Below are 12746 nucleotides of genomic sequence, written 5' to 3'. Positions count from 1 at the left end.
AGAGTTTCTGTAAGCCTTGCAGGGGGGATTGAAGTTTAGCTTTAATCAGCTAACACAAGAGCAAACCTAACTTAACCTCAAAGCATCGGAAGTTAATAGTATTTCCGGGGGGGTAGGGAGGGGAGGAGAGAAGCAGATTGAAAAGGCAGTAAGGTGGTGAGCCTTGACCTCAATGCTTATTCATGTCTTCCTATTAAGAATTACTGTAACTGTTAGCCAACATTTTCTAAAAATTCTGGGCAATGTAGTGTGCTAGGCAAGGTGGGGGAACAGCACACAAACAGACTTAAAAGGTTTTGCTGCAAAATAAACCTATTTCTCACTCTCATGTTTCTCCAAATTTTGTGAAATGCCCCTGCATAAGTGACACGTTTCTCTCCATCAAGGGATTTAGTCCCTGAGTGAGCAGAAAACCCAGTACTATGATGAGGCAGAGCAGAACAAGGACTTTATCAAAGCACTTCACACTAGGTGCCACTGTGCTGGTACTAGAAACTTCACTTATGGGAGCAAAATGGGAGGCAGCTTCATACAGGAGGTGGCAGAGGGTACTGAATACATGCAGAGTTCAAGGTCAGACTTCTCAGCTCATTTAGAATAGAAAGATGTGAGACACATAGCACATGTGCTCAGTGTGGTACCCACACTCTCTTCTATTAGAAGAGGGAAAAAAAAAAGATGCTTAGAGGCTCTTCCACCTTGAAGTGCTGAATCCTGAAGCTCTTATGGACCCCAGAGCTTCAGGGGTGGCAGACACCAGTACTCAGCTAACCAGCAAGTTTGTACTTCAGGTCCACCGTGCATCCTCTAATTCCTACAATACTGAGTTGCATATGTCCTGCTGAGCTTCCAGGGCATCGACCACCTTCCTCCAGGGGAATATTGGATACATACCCTCTGCATCTGAGAATCTACACGCCACATCCTCAAGGTCTGATCCCGAGACCATGTCACCAGCTGGTAGTCTTTGGACCCTAGAAATGATCAATAATAATCCTGGAAACTCTTCTGGATTCAACATTCATTTTGCTACAAGTCACGATGGAGTCAGATTCATCAGCTCACTCCTTCACCCAACCAATAGTCATTGAATATTTCCCATATGCCAGGTGCTATTCTAGACACCAAGACTATATCATAAACAAGACAATATGTCTTTTTAGATCTCACATTCCCATGGCAGAAATATACAAATACACATAGTAAGTGGCATAAAACATGAAAAGCCCTCCCCCTCACATGGTGGCATAGCACACTATTCCTCCACTTGTGGCACTGGCATCCAATATGGGCACAGGTTTGTTTCTTGGCTGCTCTGCTTCTTCTTCTTTTTTTTAAAGATTATTTTTATTGCAAAGTCAAATATACAGAGAGGAAGAGAAAAGAGAGGAATGTCTTCCATCCGATGATTCACTCTCCAAGTGGCCGCAACGGCTGGTGCTACGCCGATCCAATGCCAGGAGCCAGGAACTTCCTCCAGGTCTCCCAAATGGGTGCAGGGTCCCAAGGCTTTGGGCCATTCTCGACTGCTTTCCCAGGCCACAGACAGGGAGCTGGATAGGAAGTGGAGCTGCCAGGATTAGAACTGGCACCCATATGGGATCCTATTTTAAGGCTAGGACTTTAGCCGTTAGGCCACCATGCCGACACCGGCTGTTCCACTTCTAATCTGGTCTCCTGCTGATGGGATGGGAGGATGTTGTAAGTCCCTGGGCCCCTGTACCCATGTGGGAGACCCAGAAGGGCTTCTTGGCTACCAAGCTCGAATTGGCCCAGCTCTGGCTGTTGTGGCCATTAAAGGAATAAATCAGCAGACAGAAGATCTCTGTCTCTATAATTCTGACTTTGAAATTAAATAAATAAATCTTTAAAAAAAAAAAAAGAAAGAAAGAAAAGAAGATAAATAGGATAAGAGGACAGAGACTGACGGGACGGAGGAGCTACTCTGAGGAAAAATTCTCTGGGATGGGCACTATGGAAGTGTATTAACTCACTACTCAGGATACCTACATCCCACATGAGTGCAAATTCAAGTTCTAGCTGCTTCACTTCCAACCCAGCTAACCTCCTAACCTTGTACTTGGGAGAGAAGAAGTTTCAAGCACTATGGTCTCCCATCCATGTGGGAGACCCAGATGGAACCCGTCTCCAGGTTTCAGTCTGGCCCATTCTTGACAACACAGGCCACTTGGGAAGTGAAGCAGCAGACAGAAGACACCATACTCCCCAACTCAGCTTTTCAAATAAACTTTAAAAAAAAAAAAAAAAGAAAAGAAGAAAGGACTCCTAGAGGAAATCACATTTCAGCAGAAATTAAAAAAAAATTTAAATAAGAGATACTATATTTTATTTGAAAAGTAGATATACAGAGAGAAGAAGAGGCAAAGAGAGAACTTGTATCCAAATGGCCACAACAACTGGAGCTTGGCCATTCCAAAGTAAAATACTTCCCTTAGGTCTCCCACGTGGGTGCAGGAGCCCCACTCGTTCCATCTTCTACTGTTTTCCCAGGTGCATTAGCAGCAAGCTGCATCACAAGTGGAACACTCAGAGCATGAACCGGCACCTATATGGGATCCCTGCATTCCAGGCAGATGCTTAGTCTATTATGCCACAGTGCTGGCTCCCAGAAACTAATTTTTTTCAAAGACATATTTATTTGGTTTTTTTTAAAGATGTATTTACCTTTATTACAAAGTCAGATATACAGAGAGAAGGAGAGACAGAGGGGAAGATCTTCCATCCAATGATACTCTCCCCAAGTGAGCCACAACGGCCGGTACTGCGCCGATCCAAGCCAGGAGCCAGGAACTTTCTCCGGGTCTCCCACACAGGCGAGGACTTTAGCTGCTAGGCCATGCCGCCGGGCCCCAAAGATTTATTTATTTGAAAGGCAGAGCAACAGAGAGAAAAGAGAGATAGAGAGATTTTCCATCCACTGGTTCACTCCCAAAAGCCCAAAACAGCCATGTCTGAGTCAAACCAAAGCCAGCAGCCTATAAAACTCCATCCTCCCATGTGAGTAAAAGGGACCCCCATACACATTTAGGTCATCTTCCACTGCCTTCCTATGTACATTGGAATGGAAGTAGATGGGATTCCAGCTTTGCAAACAGTAGTTTAACCTGCAATACCATAATGCTAGCTCCCTGAGCAGAAGCTTAAATGAAGTGAAATAATAACTGGGAAATTAGCACGTAAAGAGTGGTGCTGGGATTTAACATCACATTAAACTTTCACCTCCGCAAATGTTCTTCCTTTCATACACTCTTGAAGAGCTGAGGATGAATTTTTTCACATACATATAATGAACTGTTTTAAATGCACTACAGTGTCTTATTTTTTTTTAAAGATTTATTTATTTTAAATAAATCTTTTAAAAAAAAGATTTATTTCTTTTATTACAGTCAGATATACAGAGAGGAGGAGAGACAGAGAGGAAGATCTTCCATCCGATGATTCACTCCCCAAGTGAGCCTCAACGGGCCGGTGTGCGCCGATCCGATGCCGGGAACCAGGAACCTCTTCCGGGTCTCCCACATGGGTGCAGGGTCCCAAGGCTTTGGGCCGTCCTCGACTGCCTTCCCAGGCCACAAGCAGGGAGCTGGATGGGAAGTGGAGCTGCCAGGATTAGAACCGGTGCCCATATGGGATCCCGGGGCGTTCAAGGCGAGGACTTTAGCTGCTAGGCCACGCCGCTGGGCCACTACAGTGTCTTATTTCACAAAGGAATTATTTTGATAAATATGTATCCCTGTTTAAATGAATAATCTACCTTTAATGTTCTTAATTGACTGAATTACATTTCATACATTACATACAGTCAGGAAAATCATCCTAAAAAAAAAAAAAGGTTCAGGGTGTTTTATGAAAGATCAGGGCATTTGAGGTAAATTATTTAAAATTCTTTTAATGAACATCTCCAGAAAGCAAAGAATTCAAAAACAGTTTAGTCCAGTTCTTTCATTTCACAGACAGGAAAACTGAAGCAACAGAGCACACGACCTGCCCATGGCCAAAGGGTGGGCAGTTAAACACACCATCCCAGGCCAGGAGATGCTGGACCTAGTTCTCTCCCTCACCGGTTCTTTCTCGGTGTAAGTATCTTCCACCAACAAGCCAATCCTTAGTGTTTCACTACATCCCTAAACACATCTAGCAAGGCAGTGACTGCTCTATACCAAGGTCTGTGGTGGTTCCACCATCTAGCCTCATGTTCCAGTCAACAATTTCTTGACCCTGCATCTGGCCAAAAGCTGTGTCTCATAAATTCTCAAGATCAACTCCTCTCCTTGTGCATTCAACCCTATCCCATGCTTCGGCAAAGAACCCTTGCTTTCCCCTAGACTCCCAATCCTGCATCTTCCCTCTGCCGTATGATGGAGAAGTCAGAAATCTCTGCCAACTGGCTCATCCTATTCCTAGTCTTTAAAAAAATATATTTTTATTGAAAAGGAAGAATTACATAGGAACATAGGAATGAGAAACAGAAAGATCTTCTGTTTACTGGTTCCCTCCACAAATGGCCTCAATGGCTAGAGCTGAGCCAATCCAAAGCCAGGAATTTCTTCTGGGTCTCCCATATGAGTGCAGGGTCCCAAGGCTTTGGCCCATCCTCTACTGCTTTCCCAGACCACAGGCAGAGAACTGGAAGGGAAGTAGAGCAGCTGGGATATGAACTGGTGCCCATATGGGATCCCAATGCTTGGAGGTGCAGGATTAGCCACCTGAGCTACTGCATGGGAGACCTGGAGGAGGTTCCTGGCTTCAGCAGTTCCAGCTGTTGCAGTCACTTGGGGTGTGAATCACTGGAGGGAAGATCTTCCTCTCTCTCTCTCTCCTCCTCTTTCTCTATATATCTGACTTTGCAATAAAAATTTAAAAATTTTTAAAAAAGAACATCAATGTATCTCTTCAAAAAAGAATTCCGTAACTTATACTCAACAGCTCTAATTCATATAACTTACCCCACCAGCTTAAAGATGACAAAGACAGTTAAAAATGGCTGGTTAAACACTTCTCATTTCAATCAAAACTACAGGTCAACTCCTTCCCACCATAATATAGGAAAATTATATCATTTGATTCCTATGGCAAAAGGCGAGACATTCAGTTCAAGGACAAAAACCATGTATGCAGCTGAGGGAATCAAGACCAGGTAGTCACCTACTTCTGGAAGCAGGAAAGATTTTGGAGATAACAAGAAAGCTAAGGAGCCTGCGTTGAGGCATAGTGAATAAACCAGTGCCTGTAACACTGACATCCATATGAGTGCCAGTTCAAGCCCAGCTACTCTACTTCTTTTTTTTTTTAAAGATTTGTTTTATTTTTATTACAAAGTCAGATATACAGAGAGGAGGAGAGATAGAGAGGAAGTGGAGCTGCCGGGATTAGAACCGGCAACCATATGGGATCCTGGAACATTCAAGGCAAGGACCTTAGCCACTAGGCCACGCCACCAGGCCCTACTCTACTTCTGATCCATCTCCCTGCTAATGCACCTAAGCAAGCAGCACAAGACAGTCCGGAGTGCTCTGACCCTTTCTATCCAAGTGGGGAACCCAGATGAAATTTCCAACTTCTGGCTTTGGCATGGCTCATTTGGACAGTGAATAGAAAAATCACAGTCTCTCCCACTCAACTCAAATAAGTAAATAAATCTCAAAAAGAGGGAAAAAAAATAAAGGTTAACAAAAAATATCCTGGGTCCAGCATTGTGGTATACTGGCAAAAGTGGATGTCTGTGGTATCAAGCATCCCTTATAGGCCCTAGTTGCAGTCCTAGCTGCTCCACTTCTGATCCACTCCCCGCTAATATATTAGGGAGAGCAGCAGAAGACTGCCCAAATATCTGACACCTGCACCCATGTGGGAGACCCAGTGAACCTTCTGGCTTCTGACCTCTGCTTGGTCCCATCCTGGCCATTGTAGACATTCGGGGAGTGAAACAGCACATAGAAGATTGATAGATCAATCTTTCTGTCTCTTTCTCTCTGTATCTCTGCCATCCAAATAAATAAATAAATAAACCCTCTGTGTGTGTGTGTGTGTGTGTGTACATATATATTCTAGAAGAGATTTATGGGAGTCACAAATAAACATTTATAGATCATGGTAATGAGATCTCAAGAAAACAGAGACTGCATCTAAAGGGTGAGTTGAGAAACTGAGGCAAAATGCCTATGTGGTTCCATTATACAATAACCTTGTAATAGTGAGGACTGACTAGACTCAGCTGTAATAACAACCAACCTGCAACCTCAGGGTTAAATCAAGGATTTCTAACTTGATCTACTTCTCCATATCATCCTTGTGCTAGCAGCTGCTGGGAGCTGATCCACCTGGACTCTAGCCAGTTGCCAAGACAGCAGCAAAGAGAGGAAAGGCTGTTAACTACTGTACAGGAGCTCCTAACACTTCAAGCCAGGACAGATCACCTCACTTCTGCCTCTGATCATGATCAAAGCAAGTCATTTGACCAAGTTTATCTTCAAGCAAACTGGAGGTAAAATACCATCATCATCACTATCACATGTTTGTGAAAAGAATGGAAGGTACACGGCACTCACCTTCCTTCTGTTTCCTCCACTGGAACTCCAGCACCACATCATCATGCCCCACAAAGGTGTGGACGGGGGTGTTTAAGTCAAACACATTCCACAGGAGAAGGCTGTTTTCCCTCCGCAACTGGGGAACCATCACAGTCACCAGTCCGTTGCTAAAAGGCTATGGCCAGAAAGGGAAAAGGCAGGGGATTCTTTCAAAGAAAATCATCAGGGTCTTCAGTTTCCAAAAGTGTAATTCTTCCCAATAAAAATAAATTAGATGATGGCAGGCCCCAGCTCATCTGGAGAAAATTTCCCTAAATTCCATAAGCCAATCATTACATCCCACTCTTCTTTTTGCCCATGGAAGGAACAGCCGCAGGTGAAAAACGAGGCTGAGCCAATGCCTGTGCAAGAACTTCTAAAATTTCAAAAGAAGTGGATGGCTCCGGCTGCTGTTTCACATCCCAGCTACCTCTCGCCATGATCCCACTCACGTTATCAACTGCTTTTCCAGAACAAGCATGCTAGACTGACTGGGAAAAAGCCTAGTGCAGCAGCAAACCTGGTCTGCCACATGTAAATGTGCTAGATTCACATCATCCACACGACATGCCACCTTTCCATAGTCCCAACTCCACAAACATCCTCCCACAAGGTCTGACACCTCAGCAATGCCACAGTTTACTTACTGACACTGCATCTGCCAGTCACTAAAGGGCCCATCTGGGTGACAACCGGACTAGGTTGTATAAGGAAAAAGGGTTCAAGCACCTAAGAGCACACTCACCTTCCACTGCTCTCTTGGTAGCACTCAGGACTTCTCAGTTCATTTTTTAAAGCAAATATATTAATCTAGGAAGGTATTCTGACTCACAAGAACAGGGTCTGATTTCTTAGCAAGTGATCCCAGATGCAAAAACAATTTAATACCCCAATTCTCTTCTTTGCTCTATAATGCCTCAGGGCAACAGCCTAACACATAAAGGAAGCTCTATGCATCCCTGTGCTGGCTTTCAAGATGACATTAAGGAAATAAGTTATTTCTGATTAGCAGCCAGAGGAAAACTGTTGGAAGGCTGATAATGGCCTACCCTCTATATCCACAGCACTTTATCGTTTATAAAGCACATTCATGTGTATTATTTCAACAGGATGGGTTATTGTGAAAGTACTAAATGCCAATGAATTGTACACTTTAAAACGGTGAATTGTATTACAATGAAAAAGGAAAGCATCATTCACAATCTACACAGGAGTAATTTTGTGCTCAGAATCAATTATATGTTCTCTAACGCCACACAAGCAAAAGCATGAAATAAGAGCTGGGCCCCAAACACAGTTCTCCTACACCTGAAGCAAGAATGCCTCCCATGGCCATTCACCATCTGCCAGCCTCTCGACCCTCCCTGCTAGCCGATCCTGCTCCCCTGCCCTTGGTGTCCATCTCTGCACCACCAGGTTTCTCAACAAGTTTTAGTGAGTGATCCTAATGCAGATGCCTACCCAGCATTCCAAGGATAGATTTTTGAACAGCCAGCAGCATTAATGCCATTTTTACCACAATTGCCTCACTCCAAAACCAAGTGAGAAAAAGAGAATGACCACATTCCCTGGCCCTATGCATGTTCCAGAAGAACACTGAATGAGAGTTTCCTGGCCAGGAAGGGCTGCCTTACTCACCGTGTATCTGGCCTTCCAGACAGGCACCTGGCAAGGGAGAATATTAAGGTATTTCCGAGGCTGGCGGTAATCCCAGAACTAGAATGGAAAAGCAAGATAATTTGTGAAATAAATGCCATTTAAAAAATTCAACTAGTGAAATAAGCATAGTCTTTGAATTCATTGCTTTTTGTCCTGTGAGGATAAATTTCAATTGGGTTTTTAGTTGGGTCCCTATAACCATGAGACTGTGACAGACACAACAAAGAATCTTCCCTTTTGCGTTTACAAAAACTCCAGGGCAATTTCTGGACTTCATGAGGACCATGGGTGATAGCTAGTCACTGTCAACCAGCGTATTGATTAAGTGACCTTAGTGGCTGAAAGGTAAAAGCAACATGTTTTGATCCTGTGCCCCCTTTACACCTTTTGAGCAATTTAGTAACAACAGCTGAAATGGCTTGACTGCTTTGGGCACATCCATGCTTCAGACATGCATTTAAAGCATTAGGTTGGTTGGGTTTTGCTTTTTTTTAACCCATTTAATCTTTGCAACAACTACATAATGGGTGTTACTAATCTCTTTTTCCAATGTAGAACTGAATGATTTCTGGTTCCTACACTTGGAACATAAGCAGAATAGGATGTAGGGACAAAAGGTCAATGTAACATGGACAAAAAGAAAAGCCACTTCTTGCATGTAAAAGTAAATGACAACCTCAGGAGATTTATAAACCTGGAGACAGAGTTCACTTTTATGCTTTAGTGTATGATTGTAGTTCTGCTAACCATACCAAAAAGATTTTGTAAATGCCTATGTCGATACAACAAAGGATTACATTAATGGTACAGATTTACAAAATCCCTAAACCAAATTCTGTGGTCATATCCAAGTCCTTAAGGACATAGATTCGACAAAAAGGAGGAATTACAGTACAAAGATGACTGCTCTGCCACAGTCAGAGAGGAAAAACAAGCAACTCTGAGAAACGCCGAAAATAACAGGGTCACTGAAACACAAATACCTCGAGCATTTCCTGTAAGTTAGAGGTCCTAATGAAACTATGCTGTTCCTGACTTTGGCAGTGCTGATGTCTGAGATGTTACAACTTCAGCAGATTTGATCATCACATGAGAAAACACGTTCTATCACAGACTCACTGTAATCCTGATAACCGTAACAATTCTGTGTGCACCCTTGTCCTTTACTTACATCTCAGTGTGTATATCTGATTCTTTTGCAGCTTCTTTTTCTATCTAAATGCTTGAGCTTCTGTCTCCCTTTCACAGATTCTGAGAGGCATATCAGAAGGGTGCTATACCATCACTTGCTGGTGAGCAGTACCAGGCTTACTTGCACAGCTCCCCAAGAAGCACATGTACCCAGGGCAAACCAGACTATGCTAACTTGCCACATTTACTCTAGAAGACCTAGCCAACATCCCCAATCCCACTTAAATAGCTCTTCCAACTCCCTCAGTGGGCGCCACTCACCTTGACGGAGTTGTCTTGACTGGAGGTAGCAAGAATGTGCTCACTGTCCGGGTGCCAGTCAAGGCCATGGATTTTGGAGAGGTGGGCTGCTAGATACTCCACTGCTGTGCTGGGTTTCTACAACAGACCAGTCAGTCTATTAATTCAAAAAGAACTCATTGAGGGTACACCACCCCCAAAAGTCAGCTGAGTCTTGAGTGGGGATACACAAATACTGCCAAACACTGTATTGGCCTTTAGATACTCTATTCTGTTCTCGTTCTCTCTCTCTCAATCTCTCCTTATTGGAAAGGCAGATATAGAGAGGAGGAGAGACAGAGAAAAAGATCTTCTGTCCAATGAGTCACTCCCCAAGCGGCCACAACGGCCAGAGCTGCGCCAATCCGAAACAAGGAGCCAGGAGCCTCTTCCAGGTCTCCCACACAGGTGCAGAGTCCCAAAACCAGAGACAAAGCCAGCTCTCCTTCACATGCTCTGTCCATGGGCCTGTGAGTCACCCAGCTTCCCACTCTAGTCTGAGGTGTAGCTAGTGTGGGTGCCTCCCCTTTGGTTTAACAGTTAATCTGATGAGTCCTGCTCCTCTTCCTCACAGTCATTTAAGAAGAGGAGCTGTGACATCAAAAAAAACCCAACCTCAACTGCAAGGGTTAAATTACCATCTCCAAGTGACAGTATGAATAGTCCAAATGAACAGACCTCATGAAAGAAAACCACAGGATAAATGGCAAATATAAGACAAAACTGTGGAAACATTAGAAATATTTGATTAAGCAAGAAGACATCTGTAAGTAACACTCAATGCTATTGATGCTACATTTGTTATTACTGGCATGTATATAAAATACAACCTTTTCAAGGAAAACATTTGGTAGCATTTATCAGAGCTCATGCCCTTCTTAAGAGAATAATTCAAATTTACAAAGAAATTCTAGATACAATACTTTCATCTTGGTGCTATCTGTTCACTAGAAAATCAACCTAAACAAGCAGTAAGTGGTAAACAATCAAAAAAATTATATACAGCACACACTATGGTCATGTGATACAGTATGATATAGTCACTAAGATCATACTTAGAGCTGACAATATGGGAGGAACACACTTGTTGTTCAGTGTTAAGTATTTAGAATCTTGTGTATGATATGATAAATCATGCTTTCTTTAAGAAAATGGAAGGAAAAAAAGCATCAAAATGGAAGCACTTGTTGCTGGCTTTAATCTTTTATATTTCCTAAAAAAAAAAAAGCCCCAATACTTTCATAATGAGCGTTACGTCTGTGGGGTTCAAAGTGCCGACTCCAGGAACAGCTTCCCTCAGTTCAAATCCTACAGCAAAAGGTACTTCATTTTACTCATCTGTAGATCAGGGGGGATCACAGATCTGACTTTCAAGGCTAGTTACAAAGAGAAATAAATCAAAATGCAAAACTCTTTGATCAACGCCTATCAGAGCAAATGCTTAGTACAGGTTAGAGTCTTGTTGGTTATAGGTAAGCTTGCAGGGACCGCCGACACTGCCCTTCTGCAAGGGCTTTCTGTTCTCAGTGCTGCTAACATCAGAGTCTCTAAGAAGTGATGTATCACTGACTTTTACAACCCACCTGACCACAAAGCCCAATTATCAACATCAAAAACAGAAACATTTAAAACCCTTTCAGCAAATTAAAAAGGCAGAAAGTAGTGTTACTGTGGACCAATCAGGAGACTAGAAGAGAAGAACTTAGCAAGACATCACAGCTAAACACTAAATTGTGGTGCCCAAGACCAAATAAACACTATAACCAAACTTATTTTACTTAATCATTTATACATGTAAGTGCTAGTGTAATGACAATATGAAAAAAAATCCATCACCAACTTCAGAAATAAAGAAAAGGAAGAAGTGGCTATTACCAGACTATATTAAAGAGAAAGAAGACACAGCACAAATCACCTCCCATCCTCTAGCTCTTTAGGTAGATCACTGTACCAGCACACTGTTTCCCCAGCAGGCCTAGAACCTGCTCCCGCTCACAGGATCCGCCACACCCAATTTCTTCTTCATTTCCCACTTCTCTTCCAGATATAAGACACGGATCCTTGATACAAGGATAGGGAGCAGTGAAGCCGGAAACCATGCTGAGACTGGATGGTCAGCACTGGGTAGTGACATCCCCAAACAAAACCTTCCCATGAGGGCAGAGGGTCTCTGGCCCCAAGTTTCACAAAGTGAGGCAGTGTTACATCCCACATCTTACAGAAGTTGACTACTGTACTTTTTTGTTGTTGTTGTTTTGTTTTGTTTTGAAATAAGGCAGATTAGGGGCTTGGTGGCGTGGCCTAGTGGCTAAGGTCCTCGCCTTGAACCCATATGGCCGCTGGTTCTAATCCCGGCAGCTCCACTTCCTCTCTCTCTCTCCTCTTCTCAGTATATCTGACTTTGCAATAAAAATTAAAAAATAAATCTTTAAAAAAAAAAAAAAAGAAAGAAGGCAGATTTGACAGAGAGAAAGATCTTACACCTGTGGGAAGCTTGGAGAGAATGTGGGGTTCCAAACTGTGGCACAAGGAAAGTCTACCGAAGTTTGGCAGATGAGCATCAGTGAGAATCATGACATGGGGAAAGGGCCTTCCCTGTGTATTACTGCCAGACAGTTGGGTAATAAAACACAGAGCAGGGCCCGGTGCAATGGCTCAATTGGCTAATCTCCCCTATTCATGTGCCAGGATCGCATATGGGCACTGGTTCATGTTCTGGTTGTTCCATTTCCCATCCAGCTCCCTGTCAGTAGCATGGGAAAGCAGTCGAGCATGACCCAAAAAACTGTGAGACTGCACCCATGTGGGAGACCCAGAGGAAGTTCCTGGCTCCTGGCTTTGGATCAGCTCAGCTTCAGCTGTTGCGGCCCCTTGGGGAGTGAATAAGTGGACAGAAGACCTTCCTCTGTCCCTCCTTCTCTCTGTAAATCTGCCTTTCCAATAAAAATAAATCTTAAAAAAAAATTTTAAAGAAGATACAGATAGCTTACTTGATGTCATGACTAGTAGGCACCAAAACTGGGCTCC

General features: G+C 43.3%; 1 protein-coding gene across 3 annotated transcripts in view; it reads right to left on the bottom strand.

The window, feature by feature from the left end:
* WDR59 (WD repeat domain 59) overlaps positions 1-12746 on the bottom strand; it is a 68063-nt gene that overhangs the window by 34370 nt on the left and 20947 nt on the right. For all 3 annotated transcript variants that reach the window (XM_058675087.1, XM_058675088.1, XM_058675089.1), the window contains exons 8-11: positions 9702-9818; positions 8229-8306; positions 6570-6726; positions 895-974 (exon numbers count right to left, since the gene is read on the bottom strand). In XM_058675087.1, coding sequence (XP_058531070.1) covers positions 895-974; positions 6570-6726; positions 8229-8306; positions 9702-9818 — 432 coding nt within the window. The remainder of the gene's footprint in view (positions 1-894; positions 975-6569; positions 6727-8228; positions 8307-9701; positions 9819-12746) is intronic.

This window comes from Ochotona princeps, chromosome 16 (genome assembly GCF_030435755.1).
Source record: "Ochotona princeps isolate mOchPri1 chromosome 16, mOchPri1.hap1, whole genome shotgun sequence".
Taxonomy (NCBI): Eukaryota; Metazoa; Chordata; class Mammalia; order Lagomorpha; family Ochotonidae; genus Ochotona; species Ochotona princeps.
This window is presented reverse-complemented; position numbering and strand designations above follow the sequence as displayed.